This window comes from Rhinopithecus bieti, unplaced genomic scaffold (assembly GCF_001698545.2).
Source record: "Rhinopithecus bieti isolate Rb0 unplaced genomic scaffold, ASM169854v2 scaffold_28138, whole genome shotgun sequence".
Classification (NCBI taxonomy): domain Eukaryota; kingdom Metazoa; phylum Chordata; class Mammalia; order Primates; family Cercopithecidae; genus Rhinopithecus; species Rhinopithecus bieti.
In genome coordinates, this window is record NW_016812249.1 from 21,409 (window position 1) to 34,199 (window position 12,791).

General features: G+C 42.0%; 1 protein-coding gene across 1 annotated transcript in view; it reads right to left on the reverse strand.

The window, feature by feature from the left end:
• Window positions 1–6,830: 6,830 nt before the first annotated feature.
• Window positions 6,831–12,791, reverse strand: part of LOC108544571 (E3 ubiquitin-protein ligase TTC3-like) — a 16,137-nt gene continuing 10,176 nt past the window's right edge. The window contains 3 exon segments of the mRNA XM_017895774.1: window positions 6,831–7,515; window positions 7,517–10,406; window positions 10,409–12,679. Of these exon segments, the coding sequence (XP_017751263.1) occupies window positions 7,047–7,515; window positions 7,517–10,406; window positions 10,409–12,679 (5,630 nt within the window). The 3' untranslated portion in view covers window positions 6,831–7,046.

Genomic DNA, 12,791 nt, shown 5'->3' on the forward strand with positions numbered 1-12,791 from the left:
ATAGCTAAGACTGCCAGACAGCAAAGTTGGTGGCCCAAACTTTTCCCTGGGAGCTTCTTCCCAGGAAGGTTTGGAACTGCTGCTGGCTGGAAAACACTAGTGAGAGTAGCTGGAGACTGTGGTTGGGAGGTCCCACCCAGTGAAGAGGAATAGGATCGGGCACCCACTTTAAAAGCAATCTGGCCACATTTTATACAACAGCTGTGCTGTGCTAGGGATCTGCATTAGCTCCCAGTGACCTTGGGCTTTTCAAAGCTGAGAGGCGAGAACAGCTAAGGCTGCCAAACAGCAAAGATGGCGGCATGCCCCTCCCTCTGGGAGCTCTATCCCAAGGAAGTTTGAACTGCTGCTGGCTGGAAGACATCTCCAGGGTAGCTAGAATCCTGGTTGGGAGGTCCCACCCAGTGAGGAGGAATGGGATTGGGGACCTGCTTTTAAGAAGTAGACTGGCCACATTTTCATAGGGCAGCTCTGCTGTGCTGGGGATCTGCTTTAGCCCCCAGTTGTCTCAGATACTCCAAATCCTGAAGGCAAGAATGGCTAAGGTGGCCAAACAGAAAAGATGGCAGCCTATTCCTCCTTCTGGGAGCTCCATTCCAGGGAGTTTTAAAACGGCTGATGGCCACAAAACACCAGCAGGGATGACTGGAGACCTCAATCAGGGATTCTTCCCAGTGAAGAGAAACAGTATTTGAGACCCATGTGAATAAGCAGTCTGACTGCTTCTCTATTTAGCCGCTTGGCTGTGCCAGAGGACCACTCCAGTCCCTATTTGACTCAGACTCCCTAGAACCCTAAGGCACTAGCTAAGGCTGTGAAGCAGCAAAGATGGTTGCCCACTCCTCACCCTGGGAGATGTGTCTCAGGGAGGTGTAACACCGGTGCAGGTCTGTCTGGCTCAGACGAATGCACATAGTGGACTGAAAGATTCCTGGTGATGGCCCTGCAGAGTTACAGTGCCTAGTCCCACCTAACAGTGATGGTAGGTCCCACATACCATTGTGTCTGGCTTATCATCAGGAATCATTTTGGCCCAGCCATAATAGTGCCCTTTGTGAGCTAAGGGTGGTGGCTGGCTGGGGTTCCAAGCCAATGGGTTTTATCCTGTGAGGTGCCGTGAAAACAGGACCTGCAGACAATCTTTGCTCAGTCCCCTGGATTCAACCCCTTTTCTAAGGGTATATATGTATGGGGGTCTATGCCAGAGTTAAGTTGCTTTTGCTGGGAAGCATGGGTATCTGAGGTTTCTGGGGCTCTGCATGTGCCTGAGTGGCTGCTCTGCCAAGATTCCACATAGCTGTGAATGTCAGACTGTAGGCCCTGGCAGAGTGGGTTCATTAGGGAATCTCCTGAACTAGAAGTTGCAAAGATTCATGGAAGAAGCGTGGGTTCCCAGGATTTCTCACTCACTTACTGCTTCCCTGGGCAGAGAAGGCTCTCCTGGCTCTGTGTCACTCCCAGACGGGCAATTGGCCTGCCTTAAGTTCCTCTGTTCTTCGTGAGTAGAGTTGTTTCCTTGATTAGTCCCAATGCGTGTACCTGGATGTTTCAGTTAAAGGTGCTGTATTTACTCACTTTTTCTGTTCCGTTCCATGACAGCAGCACACCTTCATTTTTTAAATTACATTTTTTGCCCTCAGAATATATTTTCAAATAGGAGGTTTTAGCTCACTGATTTCTTTCTCTGCATGATCCATTCTGCAGTTAAGAACCTCTAATGGCAAAAATGCATTCCTTACTTCCACAATTTATTTGATTTTTAAAAAATGATTTCAATCTCTTTGTCAAAATTTTCTCATAAGTTTCTGAATTGCTTTTCTGTGTTATCTTGAAGATCATCGAGTTTCCTTCAAACTGCTATTTTGAATTTTTGGTCAGAGAGCTCATATTAAGGTCCGTCACCAGATCCTTGCTTTGACTGTGGAGGTCACGGTTCCCTGTTTTCTTTTGTTTCCTGTGAATGTACATTTATTTCTTTGCATTGATAGATTAGTTATTTATGCCCTTCCTCTCTTCTCTGTCTGGCTTGTTTTGGTTTTTTTTTGTTTGTTTGTTTTTAGTTTTATTATACTTTAAGTTCTAGGGTACATGTGCATAACGTGCAGGTTTGTTACATATGTATACTTGTTGCCATTTGGTGTGCTACACCCATCAACTCGTCAGCCCCATCAATTCATCATTTTAATCAGTATAACTCCCAATGCAATCCCTTCCCCCTCCCCATGATAGGCCCCGGTGTGTGATGTTCCCCTTCCCGGTTCCAAAGTTGATCTCATTCTTCAGTTCCCACCTATGAGTGGAGAAACATGCGGTGTTTGGTTTTCTCTTCTTGTGGATAGTTTGCTAAGAATGGATGGTTTCCAGCTGCACCCATGTCCTCCTACAAAGGACACAGACTCATCCTTTTTTATGGCTGCATAGTATTCCATGGTATATATGTCCACATTTTCTTAATCCAGTCTGTCACAGATGGACATTTGGGTTGTTTCCAAGTCTTTGCTATTGTGAATAGTGCCGCAGTAAACATACGTGTGCATGTGTCTTTATAGCAGCATGATTTATGATCCTTTGGGTATATACCCAGTAGTGGGATGGCTGGGTCATATGATACATCTAGTTCTAGATCCTTGAGGAATTGCCATACTGTTTTGTTTTGGTTTTTATTGCATTTGTTTGCTAGAGATTTGTTTTAGTTTTTCAATTTATTTCTCTGTACACCTGCCCCTCCCCCACCCCCCCACTGTGTTGCTACCTCCTTTTTGGCACTAGATGATGCCTTAAGCCCAGGTTTGCCTAAGCTTTAGTAACAGATCCCAGCACTGCTCATCCCCAGTGGTGGAGGTTCTAAATGGGATAACCTGATAGTGTGGGAAGGCTGGCTGGGGGTTTTGCCCAGCGGGCCTGTGGAATGAACCACTTACAGCATAGTGCTGCTGAATAGCCACTCTGAATGTTTTCCTTTTTGTCTGAGTAACAGAGCAGAGTTCTCAGGGCTGTGGGTGATAATGTCCCACTTCCACCCTTTGTGCCTGGCTGTCCTCAGGGAGATTTCTTTTTATGGGCATTCGTGATGCATCCTGTGGGTTAAGGCAGGGATGGGTCTCCTGCCAAGAACTCAAGATGGCGGAGAAGCTGGTTGTCCACCTAGATCTCAGGTATTCCAGTGTAGAACACATAAGTCTGGGGAAATTTTTCTGCCTCATTGGTGCAGTGCCGATTGTAGTAGATGTGTTGCAGATACAGAAATCCAATTCTCTTACTGTCTACTTGGATTTTTTTTTACTTCTCTGTGCCCCTGGAACTGCCAAATCTTCATATTTGAGTTCTCAGATATTGCTGATGACAATCTCAACACTGTATGTTCGATTTAAGCTTTCTCAGGGAGGGAGCGTGAATGAAGCCAGGTTGCTTCTATGCTGCCATTTTGTAACTGGAAGTTCATCTTTTTTGATCTGTTGATTTGATAACCAAGAAGGCTGCTAAGTGACTAACTGGCAAGTAGCTTCTCAGATGATATAGGTTTGATTACCTTAGAGCCACATAGTTCATCTTTTTTCTTTAAATGTGCTGAATGCTACTTCTGTGTTAATTTTATTTGTGCTTATCTCTGTCTCTGAACCACATGAAACTGCTTTTCCCAGATTTTCCAAATTGCACTATCATTGCTCTCTGTTACAAGATGTTGCAAGAGGTTTTGCTAACAAATTGCTTCTTGTGTTCTATACAGAGATAGTCCTGGGTTCATGAGCGCTACTCACACACTCAGCTTCTCTCTAACGATGCCCATTGATGCTGTATTAACCCACAGAAGATGCTTTTTTATGTGAAGTGTGATGGCAAATTAATAGATGGCAAACTGATTTGCAAAAGTTTCTCCAGGTGACAAGGGAGAAGTTTTTTTCTTACAAGATGATCTCCTCACTCCTGCCCCTGTGTGGTCCTCAAACTCTACACCCTACATGAGAGAAAACCTTCCATGGGCTTCACTCTTGGAATAGATAGAGCAGATACCCCACTGGGAATGCCTGCAGGAGAGTTTCCTCCATGCCTTTGTAGGAACCAGAATCAGGAGATTAAGGTCCAGATTGTGGGAGCAAACCATCCTTCATGAATGCACTCTCAGTGCACCAAAACCTCACTGACAATTCTAAGGGTAGCCAGTGTTCTCCTAAGCTCTGATTTACAGACAACTGAAGGCCCTTGGGAGAAAAGTAGACTATCACAGATGACAATAATGTTGAAACACAGAGGCCTATGGGACAACATTGTGTCAGAATTTTAAAGGCAATGTGGGACTGTTCCTCATAAGTTCTCACTTAAACATATTGTCCTGCCTCATACTGACCATGTCTATCTCTTCCCTATTTGCAAGTTAGAGAGAAAGGGGATCTCCTGTCACCATGGTCTTGACTGTTTTCATATCATACCTCCCAAAAGAAAGAACTGAAATGGACAGTTTGTTTCTGTTTTGAAGAGTGAGGCTATTCAGCTGTGCTGAAGTAAAAAAGGGGAAGGCAGCTCCTGCCTTTGGTCTGGTGGACCATCCCTGCTTACCTGCCTGTACCCCTTGCACCAACCTCTATCTGTCTGCTTTTTCCAGATCTGTCTGGTCCTGGTTTGCACACCTGTTCATGGGACTCTCCAGAACTGCCTTTCCAGGATGGCTCTGCTTTGTGTACAGAAGGAATAGTACTGCCCACCAGGAGGAGGATAGGCCAGAAACCTAGAAAGATTTCTAGAAAGAGGCTATAACTGGAGCAGGAGTGGGGATCAAGGGATGGAGGGAAGGTGTCTTTTTTCAACTACAGAAGTAACATCCAGGTTGTCAACCATGTTTCTATGGAAGTGTGCACATGTGTGTGCACACACATATACAGCTGTAGATTAGCTCTAGCTGCCGTGGAAGTAGACCAGACTGTGTGTCTGGTATTTTTCAAACAAGTATCACAGTGATGGACAAGGTTCTGTCTACTTTCCTGCCCTTCATTTCTCCTCTTTCTTCCTTCACCTCCATCTCCTCCTCCTTTCTCCTTATCCTTTATTTCTTCTTCTTCGTCATCTTTGTATCTTTGCCTTAATCTTTTCTCTCTCTCTCTCTCTCTCTCTTACCTTCCTCTCTTTTTCTTCCTCCTCTCTCTTTTACTCTTTTCATTCTCTGTTAACATCCCCAACCCTCTTGGAGTTATCCACATAGGGCCTTCTTCCAGCTATCCCAACCCCTCCAGATATCTATATTCAGCTAATCCTTGCAGAGTCCTTCCTGCATTATGTCTCTTATTTTCTGTGGTCATCATTTTTCTGGCTGACTCTAAGTCTCCTCAGTCTGAACCAGTTTCCATGATTTTCCCAACCTCAAATGTTCCCAATATTTTTATTAAAGTAATCATTGTAAACCTTCTGGTCCTTTGCACACATCAGTCAAGTTCTTTACAAGGCACCTCTGGTAACTTATTACGTTTTGCTTCTAACTGTTTCTTTTCTTTTCTTTTTCTTTTCTTTTTTTTTTTTTTTTTTTTGCTCGTTTTAGAATGTTCTTTATTCTGACAGTTGTTGGACAAATATAAGGCATGTTCACAAGTATCTGAAGTTGTATATAAAACACACTCAACAGATGTTCCTCTTCTCCTTTTGTACTTGCTGCTGCAAACTGATCTTTATGCACGTTAACACCCATACCTCTCAATTCTTGTGGATATGCAATGTTTTGGGGACCACCGTGGAGAATCTGTTTCAAACTAAGACGTGAGCTTCTATGAACTAAAAGGTCACTAAGACACCAACTCAATGGTGAACAAAGGCAGAGGAAGGTGACCAAATCAGCTCATAAACTTCATGACTCTAAGTTTCCAGTGAACAAATTAACCACATCAAAGCATTTTTTGATCTTCATGTTGGAGAGAAATGGAATGTGTCCAGATTTCATGGTTCCTATATTACCACTGTCTAAAGTCACAAAAACAATATCTAATTTTTTCATGGTTTCAAATGCAGTACAAATTTTGTTCTTAGGCCACAGTCAAGATTACATGCATTACTTACACAAATGTCAAACACAGACGGATTATAACACAGAACCTTAGGGCTGGTCTAAAGACACAGCTTCTCTTTTTGTGGGGCGGGGTAGGGAAGAGAATGATGGTGGCCATTTCCACACACTAGGCCTGTTGTGTGCTCAGCACGGCTGGATGGATGCGGATCCAAGCACTTGCTGACTGACTCACAAAAGAGGACAGAAGTGCTTGAGGAGGCAGCGGAGTTCGAAGAGCAGGCTCAAACTAGGGGCTGGGATGGATGGACACACAGCTCGATTCCAGGGGGAAATCTCTTGCTCGAGGTATTAATAAAAACTATTTAGTGATTTTGAAATCAGATTACATCTATAAAAGATGAAAGTCAACACTTAAAACAATCTTGAGTGGAACACAAAATAATAAAAATCAAATGCCAGATGGGATTTCACAAAGAGGAGATTTAATCTTTGGTCTAATCAGCCAATATTTTAACGTTATAAGTATTAAAATGGTAGTTTGCTTATCCCGATTGCTTAAAATGGCAGAATCTTTGAGGGAAAAATATTGACCTATTTTCAGGAATACAGACTGCTGTGTAAAATTTTTAAAAGTCAGTATCATCTCTCTTGCGAGCTGAGCGTAGAACAGGTGTGTTCAAGGCACAAAAGGCGAACCAAAGCCAGTGGAGGGGACCATGGCGCTTGAATAATGTTAAGAATTCTTATCACTGAATACTGCTTCAAGGCACTCACCGTACTTTCCAAAGAAGCCAACCACCTCAAAGAGCCATGCACAGCCCCAGCGACCGATGAGTGTGGTGGCTGCATTTTATTAGCCACTGCTTGGCCATCATCAAAGTATTCACTTGGAGTGGGGAAGTTACTTAATATCAATGATATTAACGATTTCCATGAATTTAGCTTTGTGACACACAATGGAAAAGGGTCTTCAAATGTTTGCTTTTTACACCAGTGATAGGAAATTGTCATTCTTCCAATTCAGCATGCTGGTGGATGACTCTTTAGTGAAGTGTGACTACCTAGGGGAGCAGGAAGGCAGCTCCCATTTCTCACTGGGCCAGCCTCTTCCAGAAGGTGCAGGCTACTCTTCTGACAGAAGATCATGACTCTGGCAGGCTGGGCAAGCACTCTGCCCTTTAAGCCACTGCTTAAAGCACGCTTTGTGATACTTGTGCCCACATTTGAGCACACACTCATTTTTTGATTTGAACACCTCGTGGCATATTTCACAGGAACTTGCACCCGGTGCAACCCTCACAGGGACATCTTCTGCTTTCTGCCCCTTGGTTTTGGGTGATGGTGCAACAACCGCCAAGGGTGGGTCCTGGGAGGACCCGGTCATGGGGACAGCAGAGCTGGGCTCATAAGTCCTCTTGTCCTTTCCTGGGTTTGGCTTTTTCTTTTTCTGTTCATCTAGAATGTGTTCTGTCACTCTTTGTACAATTTCATCAATACTCAATCCTGAAAGTGAGCTCTTGTTTTGCTTTGCACGTTTTAATAAAACCAGCAAGCTCAGTGCTATCGTAACATGGGAATACCACTGACAGGTGCTCAATAATACTATTGAACAGCTTTTTTGGAGACTGGCTTGAACGTGCAGCATGTCCTGGAGGAACAGACTGCTTCTGATCAGCCACAAGGCTTTGCTCTGACAGAGCTGCCTGGCCATCCCTTTTTGGCCCTGGCAGCTGAGTGGCTTCAGGCTGACTGGGGGGTGGCCCTGGCAACAGCACAGAAGGAGCCTCCCCTGGGGAATCACTGGCAGAGAACACACTGGGATCCCTGTGAAGTGCTGCGAGGTTTCCAGTCACATGGCTTGCAGAAGTCATAAGCCCTTGGTCATCGTGGCCTGAAGACTCAGAGAGTAACTCAGGATGAATCATGTTACAGGCAGGAAATGAAAGCTTGGGAATCTGCACTTTAGAAAGTTCACTGAGCCGAGAACCATTTTTAATTGCCTTAATTTGTTCTTCAAACTGAGACTTTGCTTTCTCAATTTCTTTTGTAACATGAGAAAGAAACAATTCCCATGAACATATATCAGACTCCATGTCAGGATATGCTGCAGGATCATGGCTAATCAGCTCCAGCTGCTTCAGATAGGCTTCTGCTTGTGACTCCATGATCTGTAGCTTATACACTTCACTCTCCTTCCAGTTTTCAAGTACGGATACCTCTGCAGCCACAGCTCTCTGATAACTCTCTTCATAATCCTCTTTCCTTTTCTTTATACACTCTTCTATTTTCATTTTCTCGTTTGTAAGTGTGTTGCTGATTTCAAGGGACTGATCCAGATGTAATTCATGTTCCTTATCCTTTCCATCATTTTTCTGGATATACATTGCACTGGCATTTGAAACCTTTTTAATTTTCTTCTTCAGTGATTTTAGTCTTCCTTGGATTTCTTTTTTTTCCTGTTGCCATTTTTTAATTTCTCTTTCCAGATCTTGAATGAACCAGTCTAATTCCATCTTTGACATCTTGTTTTCTTCTAAGTGCCTTTTCAACTTTTCTTCCAGGTCCCTGGTTTCTTCTAAGCCCTTAAGTTTTATCTGCTCATAATTTTCACACGCTTTTTTAAGTTGGTCTTGTAATACTTGGTACTCCTTTTCAATCCGTGAAATTTCCCCTTGTTGTTCATCGAAAGGATTATATGGCTCAGTATTGACTTCTTGGTGTGTTATGTTCCAAGATACCTGTATGGCAACCATCTGCACGTGTGGAATGTTTGTTACTCCACTGATGCTTTCTGGAATTACTTCACATTTATTCTTAGAATTTCCACAGTGCCCATCATTTCTGTTAGACTCACTTAGGACCATATAAGCATCACCTGTGCTGCACTGTGACTTTACAGATGTTACCGAAGAGTATTCAAGGATCTGTGTTTCGGAGGCAATCTGGTGACCAGCAGCATTTTCAGCATTCAAATGATGACCCTCAAAATAGGCAGTAGCATTTTTATCTGCTCTGTCATTGGCTACAAAAGACGGCACCACTGGTACTGATGTTGGTAGCTGATATTCAGGAGAAAGGCTGGCCAAGGGTGTATATATGCTGGTGTACTGGGGCAAACCTCGTAACACATTTATGTGTGCTAGTGGTGTCCGGGTGATGTCACATCTCTGGAAAGGAAGATACGTACAGTGTCCTCTGACCAAATGGGATTGAGCCCAATAAGTTGGTTTCACATCCTCAAGAACCGGTTTAGGGGAATTAGAGGAGACTTGTTTGTAATTTACATCCTCAGAGCCTGGTTTGGGAGAATTAGAAGAAACCCCTTTGGTTTTCCCATCCTCAGAAACTTGCCTAGAAGAATTACCAGATAGTGGTTTCGCCTTCACATCTTCACAAGCTGGCTTGGGAGAATTAGCAGACACGGGTTTGGGCTTCACATCTTCAGAAGCTAGTGCTGAAGATGAATCTGACACTGGTTTAGACTTTACATCTGGTTTAAATTCCCTAGCAGCTGAATTCAGTGGTAGTTTAACTTGTAAATACTCTCCTGCTTTTGAAATGTCTTCTACTTTTGTTTTAATGTTTTTCTTCTTTCTTTTTTTCTTGAGCCGTAATGCAACTTTCTTCAATGCAATACAGTTGTCAATCACCACAAAACGAGGACATCCCAAGAGAAAAGATTTTAAACCTCCTGCTTTTTCTAGTATTGGTCGAGTTTCTTCTGGGAAAAACTCATATTCTTCAGAGAACATCTTGTTACTCATGTCCAAGGGACCATGTTCCTCCAACAACTGAGAGAAGTAATCATATAGAGTTGAATATTTTTGCTTTGGGTTAAAGTCCCATAGCTTCTTATTGCGGACAACATATTCATTACTGTGTTGGTCATAGAGAGCTTCAAATTCTTCTAAGTCTTGCCGAAGATGGTCAGGCACTGCAAATGGGCCTGCAGTATCTGAATTTTGATTGCTGTGGTCTTCACTTGAAGTGATGATCTCATTATTTGGAGTTACTGAAGTTGTTCCAGACCCAACTAACATAGGTTTTGAATCCTTTAGCTTCTTTTTCTTGCCTTTGTTTTTCACCTTGGTAGAACTAAACTGTGCTTCGCCACTGTCTTGTTTCCTTAACACAGTACAGCGGCTGTCCATTATATCAAAGAATTCATCTAAAGCACTATGCAAGGCTGGGAACTTGTCTCTGTGTTCTTCTAGCAGCCATATTAAACAACGGGCTTCCTTCAATGATGTTGGCTCATAGAAATAATCAAGTTGCTTTCCTTCTATAGAGTCTAGTTTGTGACCATATTTCTCATTCCAGAGGAAAGTCATGATGCTAAAATCAAGCTGCTTAAGAGATGCTCCATACCGAGAAAAGAAAGGTCCTGTGGCATCTAAGCCAAAGCTATTAAGTTTTGGATCCAGGCGGCTAATTTGGGCTCCACTTCTTTAAGCTCACTCAAAACATGCAGAAATATTCTTGTCTTTACTCTGCTCTTTTCTTGAATCAAATGATGAATAACATAGTCCACTGCTTCATTTAGAAAATTTCTGCTTGAAAAACAGGTTGTATAGTCTTCTGTGCTCAAAACTTTCCAAGAAAGCAATTCTTTGAGAAGCGTGGCTGTATTCCATATGCCGGATTTAATCTTGTCAGCATACTGCTTTATACACTGTAGAATTCTGTCATCAAGGAACTGACAGCGGTGAACATTGTCTACAGTTTCTTTCTGCTCTTCGTTTTTGGGTAGATTACTTTCTCTTAAGTCCTCCTCCATTCTTTCTTGTGCTAATTTTTTTGCTTCTTTTTTTTGGATCTTTCTCTTCAATTTTTTGTCTTCTTTCAGTCTTAGTTTCTCTAGACTAGAACATTTCTGTTTCAGAATAGGTCTTGGAGGAACCTTTTCTTTTATGACCTTGTGTTCAAATTCACATTTAACTTGACCACCACTGCTGAAGATGATAATTTTAGAAATGACACCTTCACAGTCAGGGGTAAGACATATTCCTTGTAGAAAATCCTTGTCAATTTTATCATTAAATGTTGTAGTTTTTAACTTCTTCCAGCAATTCATGTGAAATTCTATTTTACAGTACTGGCAACAGCTGATACGTATAAAACCCTTAAAGTCTGGATCAGTTATATATATCTGGATCTTAGAATATCCACAGCACTTCTGATAGCAACAAATGGCATCTGGCACTGGAGGGAACTTGCATTCTTCAACAAATTTCTCTAACAGCATCTTTATTTTTTCTGGCTGGGACTCTTCAATAATCACATTACTTGTGGGCCAAGTTAACACTCCAGGAAGACGATAAATCAAGGTTCTTGCTTTCTCAAAGTGATTGAGAGCTTCTAGAAATCTGTTTTTTTTCAAATATACTTTTCCAATTCCACAGTAGGCCAAGCAATCAAGTCCCTCATTGTGGTAGTGTTCAATAATCCTCTTAAACTGGTTTTCAGCTTCAGATAGTTCCTCAGGCTGTCCTATTCCAAGGAGAGAAATGGCAAGTCCATAGACAACCAAGACATAGTTAATCATGGCCAGGTTCAATTGCTTTATTTTTTGAGGATCTAAACCATTCAGCAACTCTGTAAAGGCCTGTGCGGCACTGCGGCAACGCTGCTCCAATAAGGCTGTATAGCCATCTTGAATTAAGCTTCTCAGCATTGTCATTATATTAGCAAAATCCTGGTGTGCAGCTCTGGAAGATTTAGAAAACTGTTTCTCCAAGATGTTCTTCAAATTTGCTGGTAAAGTCAATTGTGAACTAGAACTGTACTTCTCTGATTCATTGTTTCCAGATTTTTGTTTTCCTTTATGTTTTGGAGGCTGACTTGATGGTGGTGAAAATTCAGGATGACAGTCACAATCATCTACCTTCAATGCCTCATCCACCACCTTTAGATTCTGATTACCACCATTGGCCATTTCGTGATTAAGTTTTCTGAAATCTCTTTCCTTCTCTACAAAGTTAAGTGAAGTACTAAATACAGGTGCTGACAAACTCCTAGGTGTGTAGGCCCTGTTTTCATAAAAGGCTTTAATTGGATTCTTATTTGCTGTTCGACCTTGTAGGTCTTCTATTTGTTTTTGTAACTTTACATGCTGCTGAATTAGATCCTTGATTCCCTCAGGGTCATTTTTACAGAGTTTTTGAGCTTTTATGTTTGCTTGCAGAGCCCAGTTATATTCCCCCAGCATAGAAAGAGCATCACAATAACGATAATGACCCTTTGGCCAAGAGTTCTTCAGAATAGTGGCTCTCTTTCCATCACCGAGTGCATTTCTAAACTGTCCAGTACGAAGAAAACAAAGAGCTCGGTTACCATAAAGAAGGTGGTTTTCAGGTCTATATTCAATGGCTCTGGTGTAATAGATAATAGCTATATCAAATCTTTCTTTGGAAAACTCTTCATTTCCTTTCATTTTCATTAGTTCTCCTTGCTCTACACAATCCACACAACTTTGGGTTTTAAGTTCTTCAAGCAAATTGCAGTCTTCCACTATAATTTTAGTTATGTGGTACTTGTATTCAGTAAAGAAAATACTTAACATAGGCCAGCAATTGTCAATTGATCCTAATTTAGTTAGAATTGTTACATCGCCTGCATATTTTATCCAATTCAGAGCTTCTTCCATTGCCAATATTTTATTTTCTATTTTATAACCAATTCTCAATAAGCCTCCAATAAGGAATGAATCATTAGCAACTTTCTTTGCCAAATCCACAATATCTTCCATCAACTCAAGATGTTGTAATTTCTTCAAATTTATCTCAGAAGCACGTGAATTGCT